Here is a 15,100-nt window from a genome sequence, read left to right as displayed (position 1 = left end):
TGTAGAGTCTCAGCTGAAGGAAATCATACATTATTTATCGGCTTTAATATATCGGCAAAATTTTCTTATCAGGCCGATAACGATATGGTGGCAGATATATTGTGCATCCCTGACAAATATTCAAATAACAAGCAAAAGCCAGATAAATACAGTAGATACAAATATAATAAACAGTGCTTTACAGGTTTAAATGTAATAAAGTAATCAAATGTGAAATAACACTGGATAGTCTTCACTGTATAAATTTAGATTAATCCTTATTAAACTTACTTTTATATTAGGCTGCTGTCACTTTAAGAGCGAATGCACTGATCTAATGTACTGATACTGACACACACGTTTACTTTCTCAACTGTTTACGTTCACTTAAGACTTAACCAACTATGTTTACTAGGATACTCGTTATTTTTTACATACTATGGTGTGAATTGGTCCATTCAAACGCAAGAAGACGTGAAAGAGAGCTCAGTTTAGGATTTGTGTGCTTGCTTCGGATGTTTGCACACAGAAAACTTCACTTCTCAGTTCCCTTGCGCGTCTTCTTTCAAGGCTTAAACTCTTGTGATGATGCAGTGCCAACTGTCCCGAGCGTCCTTCACACTCATGTTCTCACAACATTGGATTTTTAGGATTCATAAAAATGTTACCGTCCGACCGGCGATTGACACAGTTTCATATACTCGCCAACACCAATTTTGACTCGCATTTGGTGCTTGTGCATGTCTTTTTTTTCCTTTTTTTTTCTTTAAGTTTTTATTACAGTAATTATAACATTTCCTTACAATTGGATGGTACCTGGAATCTTAGTCAAGGCATTCAACAATTGGGTATATTGGCTAAAAAAAAACAAAAAAAACAAAAAAAAAAAACAGCAAAACATATTTTGTGAAACAGATATTGCATCCAAAATTATAAGAGAAAGAAAAAAAAGGGACATAAAAGTCATCAATTGTAGTAACAATAAAGTATGTTGCAAGGCAATGCCAGCCAACCCAATATTACAGCTTTTTTTGGAAATTCAGATATAGTTATATATTTATTACTTTGCCTGTAGTTTTGGTACCAGATCCGATCCGTTTTTAAATCTTTTTTTTTTATTAACTATATACAAAAGAAAACATTTGAGGATGATGCATTTTAATCCAGAAGTACTCTCATTCCCAATATGGGTATTTATTTTTATTTTTATTCCGATCATTACTTCTTTCATTCCATATCCTTCGTATCTCTTATTCAATAATTCTTAAGATTTCCCTTCTTTTCTTAAAATTTTTCAAAATTTCTACACTAGGTCTGGTCTAAGCTTGTGCATGTCTTTAAAATGAGTAGATGATGATGTCTGTAGAATCCTCTCTGTCTTCTGTAGTATCTGTCATTGCACGATCACAAACACTTGTAACCCTTTACACTCTTAAAAACACTTAATCAATAACTTAGTCAATAATTGTATCCCTTAAAACCCTCATCTTTGATCAAACAAATTTCTTCATGCCTTAAAATATCTTGAATGTAACTCGACACCCTCGCCTCATTTAGTATGCGCGGCTCTATGAATATGCAAATGAGCCCCGCCTCCACTCACTCACTCAGCTCAGAGATCCACTGGTTGATGATCACACGTTGATCTGATTGGTTACAAGGTCGTTTGTGACGTCAGAAACACCAGCGATTTCAAACCGTGTTTTTGAGACTGTCTTTGGTTCACTGCAGTTTTAAGCAGAAAATACTCAGCAATGCTGTCGACTTATGAATTTACATATGATTCGTCTTAAAGCAGATTAAAAACACCACATAGCCACATAAACAACTTTAAAAGCTGGATTACCACAGGGCGACTTTAAAAATAAAGGTTCTGAATGAAAGGTTTCCACAGTAATGCTATAGAAGGACCAGTTTTGGTTCTTTCAGTGTTCAATTCTTAAAATAACTTTTTTTTTTCTTTGTGAAGAACATCTTAACAATCTGAAGAAGCTACTATAAAGAACATTTTATTAGAGCCCGGCCGATATGGATTTTTGGGGGCCGATACCGATATTAGGGAGTAAATAAAGCCTGATATCGATATATCGGCCGATATTATTTGTGTATTATAATACAGTACCAGTCAAAAGTTTGGACACATCTTCCCATTCGTGTGTACAAACTTTTGATACAGTATACATAAACAGAATATAAATATATGATCACTCAAATGTTGTAATCAAACACTTGATAAAGATGTGTAATGGAGGCAGAGAGAATGATAGAACGATACATTTGAGCTGTAACCAAACTAGTTTGCATTGCATGTACTATTTTATATTATGTTCTAAATACTGTTGCATAATCTTCACTAATGACTTTGTCTTTTTATAGTCACGTCATATAAAAAATAACTTAAATATATCGAAAGTGTCACTGGCAAACCCTTGTTATATTCTATTATTAGTCTTAATTCCTCTAATCTCTACCAGTGGAAGAAGGACTCAGATCTTTTTACTAAAGTAAAAGTAATAATACCATAATGAAAACATGTTTAATTACATAAGTACAGTACTTGTACTTAAATACTATTTTAAATAAGTAGTCAGCAAAATGTACTGAACGTGAAACTACTCATTATGCAAAATGGCCCTATATAAAGTGTTATAACGTAGCGTTATAGGCAGAATGGGCTAACACTGTGTTTACACTGGACGCGGCCGCTGTCGCTAGCGTCGCAACAGCTAAAAACTGTTTATCCTGGAAAAAGCGCCTGTTACAAAGCATTTGTCCTTCGCGTCAGTACGTGATAAATAGAACCAGGGATCAGTTTACTGTGGGAGATTTGTAATGGTTATAATGGCTTCAACTGTCTTTTGTCGCATTGCGTTCAGGTTGCAGCGGACAAGCATTCAAGCGGTGTCTTAAAGTTAAGTTGCTAACTAGTTAGCAGTGCGGTGGTGGCTTGAGTCTGTTTAACGCTACGTTGTCACCTGGTGAGACTCAATGCTATAAAGTAAATTAACAATGTCCCTGTCTTTTACTCTCACAATGAGCTTATCATACTCGTTTGCTACATTAGCTAGCTAGCCATGTTTCATACCGTGTCAGTGGAGCGGAAGCTAATGTGTGCGCATTTTACACCGTGTCTGAAGAGACCTCTGGAGTGAAAGGGTTGGCTGGTGTCACCACAGTGACCTGGGTCGCCAGTAGCAAACAATGGAGCGCACTCTGCTGGACAAACTACGTAGTTACACAATTTACAAGCATTTTATCCGCGTTCATATCGGCGGCATATCTGCGTCATATATACGCCGATACCGATAAATCTGCGACAGGCTCATATCGGCCGATAAATCGGTCGGGCTTTACATTTTATGTAGGGATGCACAATATATCGGCCACCATATCAGTATCGGCCGATATATGATCATTTTTAATGTTATCGTTATCGGCCCGATAAGAAAATTTGGCCGATATATTAAGGCTAGGGGTGGAACGGTACATGTATTCGTATTGAACCGAAACGGTACAGGCGTCACGGTTTGGTGCACGAATTTGCACGGAGAATACACGGTACAAATAAAAAAAAACCTCTTAAATAGCTATCAATTTCGCTCTATTCGCTTTTGGTTTGACTGTGAACGCAGCAATGAACAGGCTGCGATGAAGATTGCAATGCTGGAGTGTGTGTGTGTGTGCGAGAGAGAGAGAGAGAGAGGCGCGGGCGCGAATCGCGCAATCGAACAGTGTGTGTGTGTGTGTGTGTGTGTGAGAGAGGCACGGGCGATGAACAGTGGAAACATAAAAACATACTCCGTCATTTTTTTCATACAGGACATCATTAAAACTGCAAAGTGTTTACTTATATTTGTGTACACTCGCAATAAAACACAACATTGTGCTTTTGTCACACTGTAAACTCTTGTCGAACTGTAACCTACAACTGTTAACAAAAGTTTTTAATGGTAGTATTATTTTATACGGGAATCAATTAATTAAAAATTAATTAATTAAAATGAAGGAAAACAAATATATTGATCTGAAATAGCAAATTAATTTTAAATTCATTCAGGTACAATTACCAAACATATCTCAAGGTCTTTTCATCTTTTTATTATTGTCAGTGCACTACAAATAAACTGGTTCTATGCCTTTATTAATAAAACTTATTTAAAAAATACAAGGCTTAAGACATTTATAAAAATGCCTTCTGCCTTTTTGTTTTGCTTTTCACTCCATTGTACCGAAATCGTACCGAACCGTGACGTCTGAACCGAGGTATGAACCGAACCGTGACTTCTGTGTACCGTTCCACCCCTAATTAAAGCTGATAATTACTGTATTTCCTTCAGCTGAGACTCTTCAGATGCGCACTGTTCAACATGATGCTTTTAAATAGCTTGAAATATGATTGAAATCACTTCAAAAAAAGGAAAATACAGTTCAGTGCAACATGTGCAACACAAGTCTGTCATATCGGCTACATAACATTATAATGAGAACCTTATATTTGTGTGTTTGGGACATGGGTTTCAATGGTGAGACTTTAGTTTTTGTAATCAGGCTCTTAAAATCTATATAAAAATTTGGATTTAGATTTATCGTCCGATATATCTGTTATCGGTATCGGCCAAAATGTTCATATCTGTGCATCTCTAATTTCATGCAATGCAGTTTCCATAGATGTGATGCCTAAAGAACCAGAGTGAAGAAAACACAACAAATATATTCCCTTCTGGAGAAACAGCGTAGACCAGTTTAGTTAAAACCAGCATTAAAAAGCCCAAAGCATTCATACAAACCAGCAGTGAGCCGAGTCGGTTCAGCAGGTCTTCTGGTTATATGATACGACTCTGAGACGAATGGAAGTATTTTAAAGATCTCCCTCTCGGGAAACTACTTGAATATGAGTTTGTGCTTGAAGAGCTGAGTGTGTGTTGTGTCTGTAACAGGTTGTTTGAGACGCATCCGGAGTGTAAAGACGTCTTCTTCCTCTTTCGAGACGTGGAGGATCTGGAGAGGTTACGCACCAGCAGGGAGCTTCGTGCACACGGCCTGCGGTCAGTACACACACTTCACACTTCACACACTTCGCCCTGCATCTGCTTACACACAGTGTGTGTGACCATCATATGATATCAGCAGATTAAAAGGGCAGAATCCTTCCAAAACATAGTGCATTACATTTACATTTATGCATTTGGCAGACGCTTTTATCCAGAACGCGAGGAACAAAAGGCAATTTATCAAAGAGCCAACAATAAGTGCAATATACAGTGCCAGGATTATTAGACGACTAGATTAGGAAGTGAACTAGAGGAGACGAGCAATGTTTTTTCATGATGTGAGTTTGAGTGCAAGGGTGATGTAGATCAACATCCTGATGTGCAAATCAAACAAAAGCTCTTTATATCAGGTCATTATTTCTGCTCTGTAACTGTTACATGTATGTCCTGTGTTTCCCCCTGTTTAGTATTTTTGGTTCAGTCCAGTGTCCCAGTTTTCCCGCTCCTCGTTTGTGTTCAGTTCCTTCACCTGTGTTTAGTTAATTTGTCCCAGCTGTGCCTTGTTTCCCTAATCTGTTCTCTGTGTATGTAAACCCTGTGTTCTCCCTCACTCCTTGTCGGTTCTCGTTTGTGTATGGTGTGTTACTGTCCCTCGTGATCCTTGTTTTGTTATTGAGTAAAGTATATTTGAATTGGACCTGTTGACTGCTGCTTCTCCTTCAACCTGCACCACACCCGTAACACTAACGAACACGAGACATGCACTTCTCTTCTAATGCCTTTATACATATATATATATATATATATATATATATATATATATATATATATATATATAGTTATAAAGCCTGGATTGATTTCATCAACCTGTCAGAGATAATTAACAGACACACAAACCAAAGCACTTACTAGAACAAATCCTGTTTATTTATTTATTTATTTATTTATTTATATATAACCGTGTATGACCCAAAATGCAACTTTTCAGTAAATGGAAACAATGCAGTATTTTTTAAATGATGAAACACTATCATAATTTTGATTTTTGTCCATAATTGTGTGAAAGTAAATATTGACATACTGAGTCAGTTGGAATTATGACATTAAAAGTCAAAATTGTTATGACATACAAAGTTGAAAGTCATTATGACAAAAAATAATTATGACAATTCAAAATTATGGGGAAAAAAAATAATTGAAAATGTGTGATAATTTTGACTTTTTATGTCATAATTTTTACTTTTGTCATAATTTACTTTTTATGACAAGTCAAAAATATGACATACTGAGACCACGTAATGATTATAGAAAGTCATAATTATTATAAAAAGTAAATGTTCGGACAGTCAAATTTATGATAAAGTCAGAATTATGAAATTGAAAGTCAATTATTATGACATACAAAGTTGAAATTATGACAAAAGTAAAAATGTACAGAAGTAAAAAAAGATGACAGAAAATAATTGACAAAAGTAAAAATTATGACATACTGAGTCATATTTATTAAAAATATATGAAAAATGATGACAAAGTAAAAATTTACATATTGAGTCATAATTATGACAAGTCAAATTAATGACATACTGAGTCATAATTATCATGGAAAAAAAATCATCAACCTATCTGAGATAATTGCCAGTACCGCTGAAGACACTCACACCAAAGCACTTACTAGAAGAACTTGTATTTATTTATTTATTTACCTTGTATGACCAAAAAATGCTACTTTTCAGTAAATGGGAAAATGATGAAACACTGTGGTCAACGTTGATATAGTGGCTTTATATATGGTCAGACACTAGCACGTGTCGTTATATTAATAATATTTTACCAAAATCAAACTTGAATGGAGTTCAACCAGCGAATGTTGAACATTTACGTGTTTTGTCCGTCATTAGAACGGCAGTAGATCTCCAGACAGCAACACAGTGTCGGCCCAGATCCGGCCCACATCTGGGTCATGGAGATTTCACGCGTACCAGATGTGGGCCGGATCTGGGGCGACACTATGATGCTGTCCAAGTCGTTTCATCAACTTATATACATAATATAGTGTTTCATGAGTAAAGAAAACACTGTACTTATTCTAACACCCAGTTCTTTATATACCATTGCATTGCAAACAAGCAGAAACTCTCCAAACTGTGTGTAGCACTTCATTCACAATAGAGGTGGGCGGAGTTATGAGGTTTGACTGACAGTTTGAGGAGCCAATGGAGCTGCGAGGTTTAGTCACAAGCCCTTTTAAAACTTTTCATTGGTTAAATATTTGCAAAAACCCACAGACAGATGTAAAGGGTGACCAATAGTATAGAAGCTTGTTTCCGCAGAATCTTGTTCCACAGAATAAAACATTTTAAAAGATAATTGCGACTTTTTATCTCACGATTGCGAGTTATAAAGTCCAATTTGATTTGCGACTTTATATCATGCAATTTTGACTTTATAACTCGCAATTGTAAGATAAAAAGTCAAAATTACCTTTTTTATTTTTTATTCTGTGGCGGAAACAAGCTTCCATACAATAGTAATGATTCATGATATAAAATACAAATGACGAAATATGAAGATAATTTATCATTTAATTAATTTGAATTGATTTAGCAGAGACTTATGCAAAGCAACTTATAAATGTTGAACAGCAAAAGCAATTTGTTGCTGAGCAAACAATATTCATAGTACTATACAATCCACAAACTAGTAGGCAAAAAAATTTTTAGCCTTTTTTTTATTTATAATAATTTATAGTATTAATACGTTCTAGTAAGTGCTTTGGTTTGAGTGTCTTCAGCTGTACTGCTAATTTTCCCTGACAGCTTCATGAAATCGCTTCAGGCTTTTATAAATGCATGTATAAAGGCATTAGAAGGGCGACGCGTGTGTCGTGTTCATTAGAGAGCAGAAATAATAATGAGCCGTTACAGTTCAGATCATGACAGGGATATAAAGAGCTTTTGTTGGATTTGCACAACGGGATGTTGGATCTCACAGCGACAGAAAGAGAAAAACAAAAGATGGAGAGCCAGTAGTGCTTTATTATAGCGAGAGATGTGACCCTTTCAATGACCTTTGATTGACAGGCGTCATGTGACAACATGATGCACAGGTTTATCACATACTGTGTGTACTTTTTTGTCACTATGACCCAATGAAATCAAAGCATGCACAAAATATCAGATAAATGATATAAAAATACCATCATCTGGTTGTGGAATCCATTAACACTAAATATTACAGGAATGATTGAATTTTGCAAATGGACACATTAAATGCAATGCAACAATTATTTATCGTCTTTCATGGACAAAACCGATTGTTCAGCCTCAAGTGGCTGATAACACATCAGAAATGCGATAAATATGATGCATTATTGATCATAATCTCATCCACTAGACTAGTCTAACTGTAGCTGTTTATAATCATGGTACTAAACAACGGTGCATTTATTAACATGAGATGTGCAGAATCTATAATAAAGCATGTTTCTAGTGTTAGAGATGATAAGAGGCACTACATGATGTTTACTATTATTATCTGACAGCTCTACACACACACACACACACACACACTGATCTACACACACTGATTCACTGCGTTTGCTCTCAAATCCCCCGAACACCAATTACTGATTGAATGTGGTGTTGCTGTGAAGGCCGAGAGGCTGTTGAGCGAAACGTGTGCATGTGTGTGTGTGCGTGTGTGTGCGTGTGTGTGCGTGTGTGTGCGTGTGTGTGCGTGTGTGTGCGTGTGTGTGTGTGTGTGTGTGTGTGTGTGTGTGTGTGTGTGTGTGTGTGTAATGAGGCCGCGGGCCGATCGCTCTTCACAGCATGAAAACAGAACGAGCGCTCAGATTAGGCCTGTGCTGTCTGAACTGAGGGTTTGAGTGACAGCTGTCAATCTGAGAGTCACACTCAACTTTATCATGGCACACGTCAGACGCTTTACATTAGTGACCGGTGTCTCTGCCGTATGGAAGAACGTTTTCAATAGGAAAATAAAGGAAAATAAAACATCCCGCTTTTGTAAATCTTAAAAGTTGAAATTATGACACATAGTCAAATTTATTACACTAAAAGTCAGAATTATTATGATACATAGGTCCAAATTATGACCAATTCATAATTGACAGTCAAACATTAATATAAAAATTTTGAATTATGACATAAAAGTAAAAATTATGACATACTGAATCATAATTATGATAAAAAAATCAAAATTATGACAGTCAAATTTATGATAGTCAGAATTATGAAATTGAAGTTGAAAATTTGACAAAAGTAAAAATTAAAATGTCAAAATTATGATAAGTAATTATGACAAAAGTAAACATTATGTCAAAAATAATTGACAAAAGTAAAAATTATGACATACTAAGTCATAATTATGACATGTCATAGTTATTATGACAAAATACTAAATTATAAAAAAAATGTGACAAAAGTTATAATTATGACAAAAAGTCAGTTATGTCAGAAAAGTCAATTATGACAATAAATATTAAGGTATGACATAAAAGTATAAATTGACAGAACAATCATAATTATGACATAAAAATCATCAGCTCATCAATTCTTCCTTCTAGACAAACATTTGCTTTGCTCCATTTTTGTACTTTGCATCAAATGTATATTTCATATAATTCTTTGGTAAAAATTCATCTGATCATGGACCTTCAGTCAAACAAAAAGATTGTGTCAATAATCTTGACATAAATTCACAGCGATCACTAGATACACTAGACCAAACAAATAAACAGCACTACAAACACTTGTTGAGAAGATTGTGCATCAAATATGTTTCATATAATTCTGACTCAAAAAGTCATAATTATGACATAAAATGAGAATAACTGTGACTTAATTTTAAGTCAGAATTGATTTTGACTTTTATATTCTTATATTTATACACATATACTCATTTATATATATATATATATATATATATATATATATATATATATTTATATATATATATATATAAATGAACCAAAATAATAACTTTTTTTAAAACAAAAATGAACCATCACTGAACTTACTCAAGCTGGACTGTGACGCTATTTTCTTCTAGAAACAAACTTTTGTGGCATTATTTTCCTGTTATCTCTGTAAAGCTGCTTTGAAACAAACAGTATTGTAAAAAGCGCTATATAAATATAGGTGACTTTTTTATTTAGTTATTTTTATTGCAGAGAACGGGAACATACAAAAGAGAAAGCATACATCACATAATATCAGCCACAACAATAATAAAGGAGACAACCGCAAAAAAGAAAAGGAACAAAAAGAGAAATAAAAATACCAAAGAGAAAAAAAGAGATCAAGGCAGTGCAAATCCTAACAGTCCTTTTATCTTTCTTATTAGTAAATACTGAAATCACATTTAAAGGTGACCTATAATTCAAAATTGAATTTACCTTGGTATAGTCAAATAACAAGAGTTCAGTGCATGGACATGACATAGAGTGAATCTCAAACTGGACTGTTTTCGCGTTCTCATTTAATTCACGTTTATGAAAAACACCCCTGAAAAACGGTCGGTTCTCCACACAATACCGACTGTGAAGCAATAGTCGGGATCATTAATATGTACGCCTCCAAATATTTGCATAATGCCAGCCCTCAATGCCAGGCGGAACTGCGCAGCCGAAGCATGGCAGTTGCTCAGTGTGGATGTACACATGAACACAAAAGTATTTTTTAGTTCCTTCATCTGAGCCTCTGAAGAAACAATGGGTTCATTTTATTTTCTCTGGAAATTCCCAAACATTTCACCGAGTGTTTCCTCAACTTGGGCCAATACAGAGCTGGCCTCGGATCGAGCTACCAAGCAACACTTTCTGATGTGTAATTGTTCAAGTTCAGACAGGTAATCTTTCTCTCAAAATCGTTCAATACTGTTTATGCATCAGTAAGTCAAGCCAGTGACTAAAATATCAGCTTCACATCGTTTCTTTTAGTAGGATGAAAATAATCGTATTTAAATTGTGAACAAATTCTATACAGAAAGCGATCAAAGAACAATCTTTCCACACAGCGCGAGTTTATCTGGACACTTGCCAAACTCGTTATGAAATCAATGACGCACGTTACTGCACAACGAAGCTCTTACTGTATTTACATCATCGTGTTTGCATTGGTGAAAGCATTAGAGAGAGTGCAGAAACTGCTTTGCAATGATATTCTCGCGATCAACACTGTCATCTGCTCAATGCTCATCACGGCAACATTTTATGTGATGGGAATAGATCTAAATACTTTAAAAACATCTCACGATTCGTTAATCTCGATAGCTGTTATAGTAAAAACGTATAATAGCAGTAGTAAAAGTATTCGGGAGAGAGTTTCACATGTAATGCGTAGCTATTTCATATGCAAGCATGTCAGCCAATCACAGCAGTGGCCGCGGTTACACTGAATCCACAGCAGCCAATCACAGCAGTGGCCGCGGTTACACTGAATCCACAGCAGCCAATCGCAGCAGTGGCCGCGGTTACACTGAATCCACAGCAGCCAATCACAGCAGTGGCCGCGGTTACACTGAATCCACAGCAGCCAATCACAGCAGTGGCCGCGGTTACACTGAATCCACAGCAGCCAATCACAGCAGTGGCCGCGGTTACACTGAATCCACAGCAGCCAATCACAGCAGTGGCCGCGGTTACACTGAATCCCACAGCAGCCAATCACAGCAGTGGGCGCGGTTACACTGAATCCACAGCAGCCAATCACAGCAGTGGCCGCGGTTACACTGAATCCACAGCAGCCAATCACAGCAGTGGGCGCGGTTACACTGAATCCCACAGCAGACACGCCCCTTCAAACAGAGTGTTCAAATCAGAGGCTAAAAGCAGGCAAGGAAAAATGCCATTTATTTCTAAATTATGATTATTTTTTATCTAAAAAACATACTAACATTATAAGGGTAACCCAGGAAACATTATAAAATAATAAAAAAAAACATTCTAGGGCACCTTTAAATAATTTTCCATTTCTTTTAAGAAGACAGGTTTACTGTCCAGGGTTCCAGACTGCGACCAAATTGGTCGCATATGCGACCATTTTTTGAGAATGTGCGAGTTAAAATGTTATGTGGTCGCATTTGTGCGAGTGGACGCTTGAGCAACAGAACGCCGTTGTATCAGCTGCTGCAGTCCGTAACTTATGTTCAAAATGAACGAGTAGGCTACATCATGAATCCATTTTCCAAACCATGTTTTTGACTTATTCTGAATCACTACGGTACGCCTATAATAAGTGTTTATATTCTGACTATTTTATCCCGGGGTCGTCTCGGCTGCGGAGTAGCCCAGTGCCTGCGTGACTCGCCATAGACATTAACGGAGAGAAGTTCCGTCTACAATGTTCTTCCGCAAGACACGTGCAGTTTATTTATTGACGGTGTGTCAACTGATGTTCACTGATGGTGAAACGCGCCAATTACGAATTCACAAATGAAGGCATATAAAAATGATAAAAATGGTCTCACGAAACACAGAGCCCCTTCCTCCTACGTCTTTTCAGCGGTTATATTTTCCTCTGTCGAGCGATTACTCTCATGATCGCTCGACAGAGGAAAAGGAAATTATTATAAAATGCAGAAGGTAAGGAGTGTGAGATTTCTGCTTTTTGTTACAACTATAAACTTTGATAACGAAAAATCTATCAGTTTATTATAATACTCTAATCTTTTAAAATGTAATGCATACATTTGAATGTTTAATGATTTTTAAAAGATAGAAAGATGATAATAGACAGATAGATAGATAGATAGATAGATAGATAGATAGATAGATAGATAGATAGATAGAATATGATTCAAATGTAAATAGATAGATTGTATATAATTCAAATGTAAAATGCTTAAAATTACAGCTTAAAATTACTGTCCAAAATCCATAAAAATCCTGAAATTTGGCAATGATAATTAATATATTACAGGTATTTATGCTGCAACCCAGAAAGCCTTTGCTAGCCTTGGTCCATTAAAACCACTATTCATCAGCATGCATTGATTAATCCCATGGCATGTAGCAAAAAAAAAGAAGAAAAAAAGGTGCGACCAAATCATATGCTGGTGCGACCAACTGAGAAAGTTGGTAGCACCAGTGCAACCAGTGGAAAAGTTAGTCTGGAGCCCTGCAGTCTGAAAAGTTGCTTAGGAAAACAAATGAATTAATAACAAACCAGATATTTTCGTTTGTGGGGAGTCAAAATAAATAAAGGTGACTTGACTTGTCTTGTGTTGTTCTGCAGAGTGATGTCATTCATCGAGAAGAGTGTAGCGAGACTCGATCAGCTGGAGCGGTTGCAGACTCTGGCGCTGGAACTGGGAAAGAGCCACTACCGCTACAACGCTCCACCCAAGTATTACGGGGTAACAATCCTCTCAAACACACGCTAGTTCTGTGACCTTTACTGGGTAACAATCCTCTCAAACACACGCTAGTTCTGTGACCTTTACTGGGTAACAATCCTCTCAAACACACGCTAGTTCTGTGACCTTTACTGGGTAACAATCCTCTCAAACACATGCTAGTTCTGTGACCTTTACTGGGTAACAATCCTCTCAAACACACGCTAGTTCTGTGACCTTTACTGGGTAACAATCCTCTCAAACACACGCTAGTTCTGTGACCTTTACTGGGTAACAATCCTCTCAAACACACGCTAGTTCTGTGACCTTTACTGGGTAACAATCCTCTCAAACACACGCTAGTTCTGTGACCTTTACTGGGTAACAATCCTCTCAAACACATGCTAGTTCTGTGACCTTTACTGGGTAACAATCCTCTCAAACACACGCTAGTTCTGTGACCTTTACTGGGTAACAATCCTCTCAAACACACGCTAGTTCTGTGACCTTTACTGGGTAACAATCCTCTCAAACACACGCTAGTTCTGTGACCTTTACTGGGTAACAATCCTCTCAAACACACGCTAGTTCTGTGACCTTTACTGGGTAACAATCCTCTCAAACACACGCTAGTTCTGTGACCTTTACGGGGTAACAATCCTCTCAAACACACGCTAGTTCTGTGACCTTTACTGGGTAACAATCCTCTCAAACACACGCTAGTTCTGTGACCTTTACTGGGTAACAATCCTCTCAAACACACGCTAGTTCTGTAACCTTTACTGGGTAACAATCCTCTCAAACACACGCTAGTTCTGTAACCTTTACTGGGTAACAATCCTCTCAAACACACGCTAGTTCTGTGACCTTTACTGGGTAACAATCCTCTCAAACACACGCTAGTTCTGTAACCTTTACTGGGTAACAATCCTCTCAAACACACGCTAGTTCTGTGACCTTTACTGGGTAACAATCCTCTCAAACACACGCTAGTTCTGTGACCTTTACGGGGTAACAATCCTCTCAAACACACGCTAGTTCTGTAACCTTTACTGGGTAACAATCCTCTCAAACACACGCTAGTTCTGTGACCTTTACTGGGTAACAATCCTCTCAAACACACGCTAGTTCTGTGACCTTTACGGGGTAACAATCCTCTCAAACACACGCTAGTTCTGTGACCTTTACTGGGTAACAATCCTCTCAAACACACGCTAGTTCTGTGACCTTTACTGGGTAACAATCCTCTCAAACACACGCTAGTTCTGTGACCTTTACTGGGTAACAATCCTCTCAAACACACGCTAGTTCTGTGACCTTTACTGGGTAACAATCCTCTCAAACACACGCTAGTTCTGTGACCTTTACTGGGTAACAATCCTCTCAAACACACGCTAGTTCTGTGACCTTTACTGGGTAACAATCCTCTCAAACACACGCTAGTTCTGTGACCTCTACTGGGTAACAATCCTCTCAAACACACGCTAGTTCTGTGACCTTTACTGGGTAACAATCCTCTCAAACACACGCTAGTTCTGTGACCTTTACTGGGTAACAATCCTCTCAAACACACGCTAGTTCTGTGACCTTTACTGGGTAACAATCCTCTCAAACACACGCTAGTTCTGTGACCTTTACTGGGTAACAATCCTCTCAAACACACGCTAGTTCTGTGACCTTTACTGGGTAACAATCCTCTCAAACACACGCTAGTTCTGTGACCTTTACTGGGTAACAATCCTCTCAAACACACGCTAGTTCTGTGACCTTTACTGGGT

The 15,100-nt window shown here is 37.1% G+C and overlaps 1 protein-coding gene across 1 annotated transcript in view; it reads left to right on the top strand.

Annotated features, from left to right (window-relative positions):
• Window positions 1–15,100, top strand: part of xgb (x globin) — a 29,749-nt gene that overhangs the window by 4,168 nt on the left and 10,481 nt on the right. The window contains exons 2-3 of the mRNA XM_056251607.1: window positions 4,917–5,024; window positions 13,223–13,343. Of these exons, the coding sequence (XP_056107582.1) occupies window positions 4,917–5,024; window positions 13,223–13,343 (229 nt within the window). The remainder of the gene's footprint in view (window positions 1–4,916; window positions 5,025–13,222; window positions 13,344–15,100) is intronic.

Source organism: Rhinichthys klamathensis, unplaced genomic scaffold (genome assembly GCF_029890125.1).
Source record: "Rhinichthys klamathensis goyatoka isolate OS25496 unplaced genomic scaffold, OSU_Roscu_1.1 h1tg000085l_1, whole genome shotgun sequence".
In the NCBI taxonomy this organism is placed as follows: Eukaryota; Metazoa; Chordata; class Actinopteri; order Cypriniformes; family Leuciscidae; genus Rhinichthys; species Rhinichthys klamathensis.
Note: the sequence above shows the minus strand (reverse complement) of the source record. Positions and strands in the feature narration are given on the sequence as shown.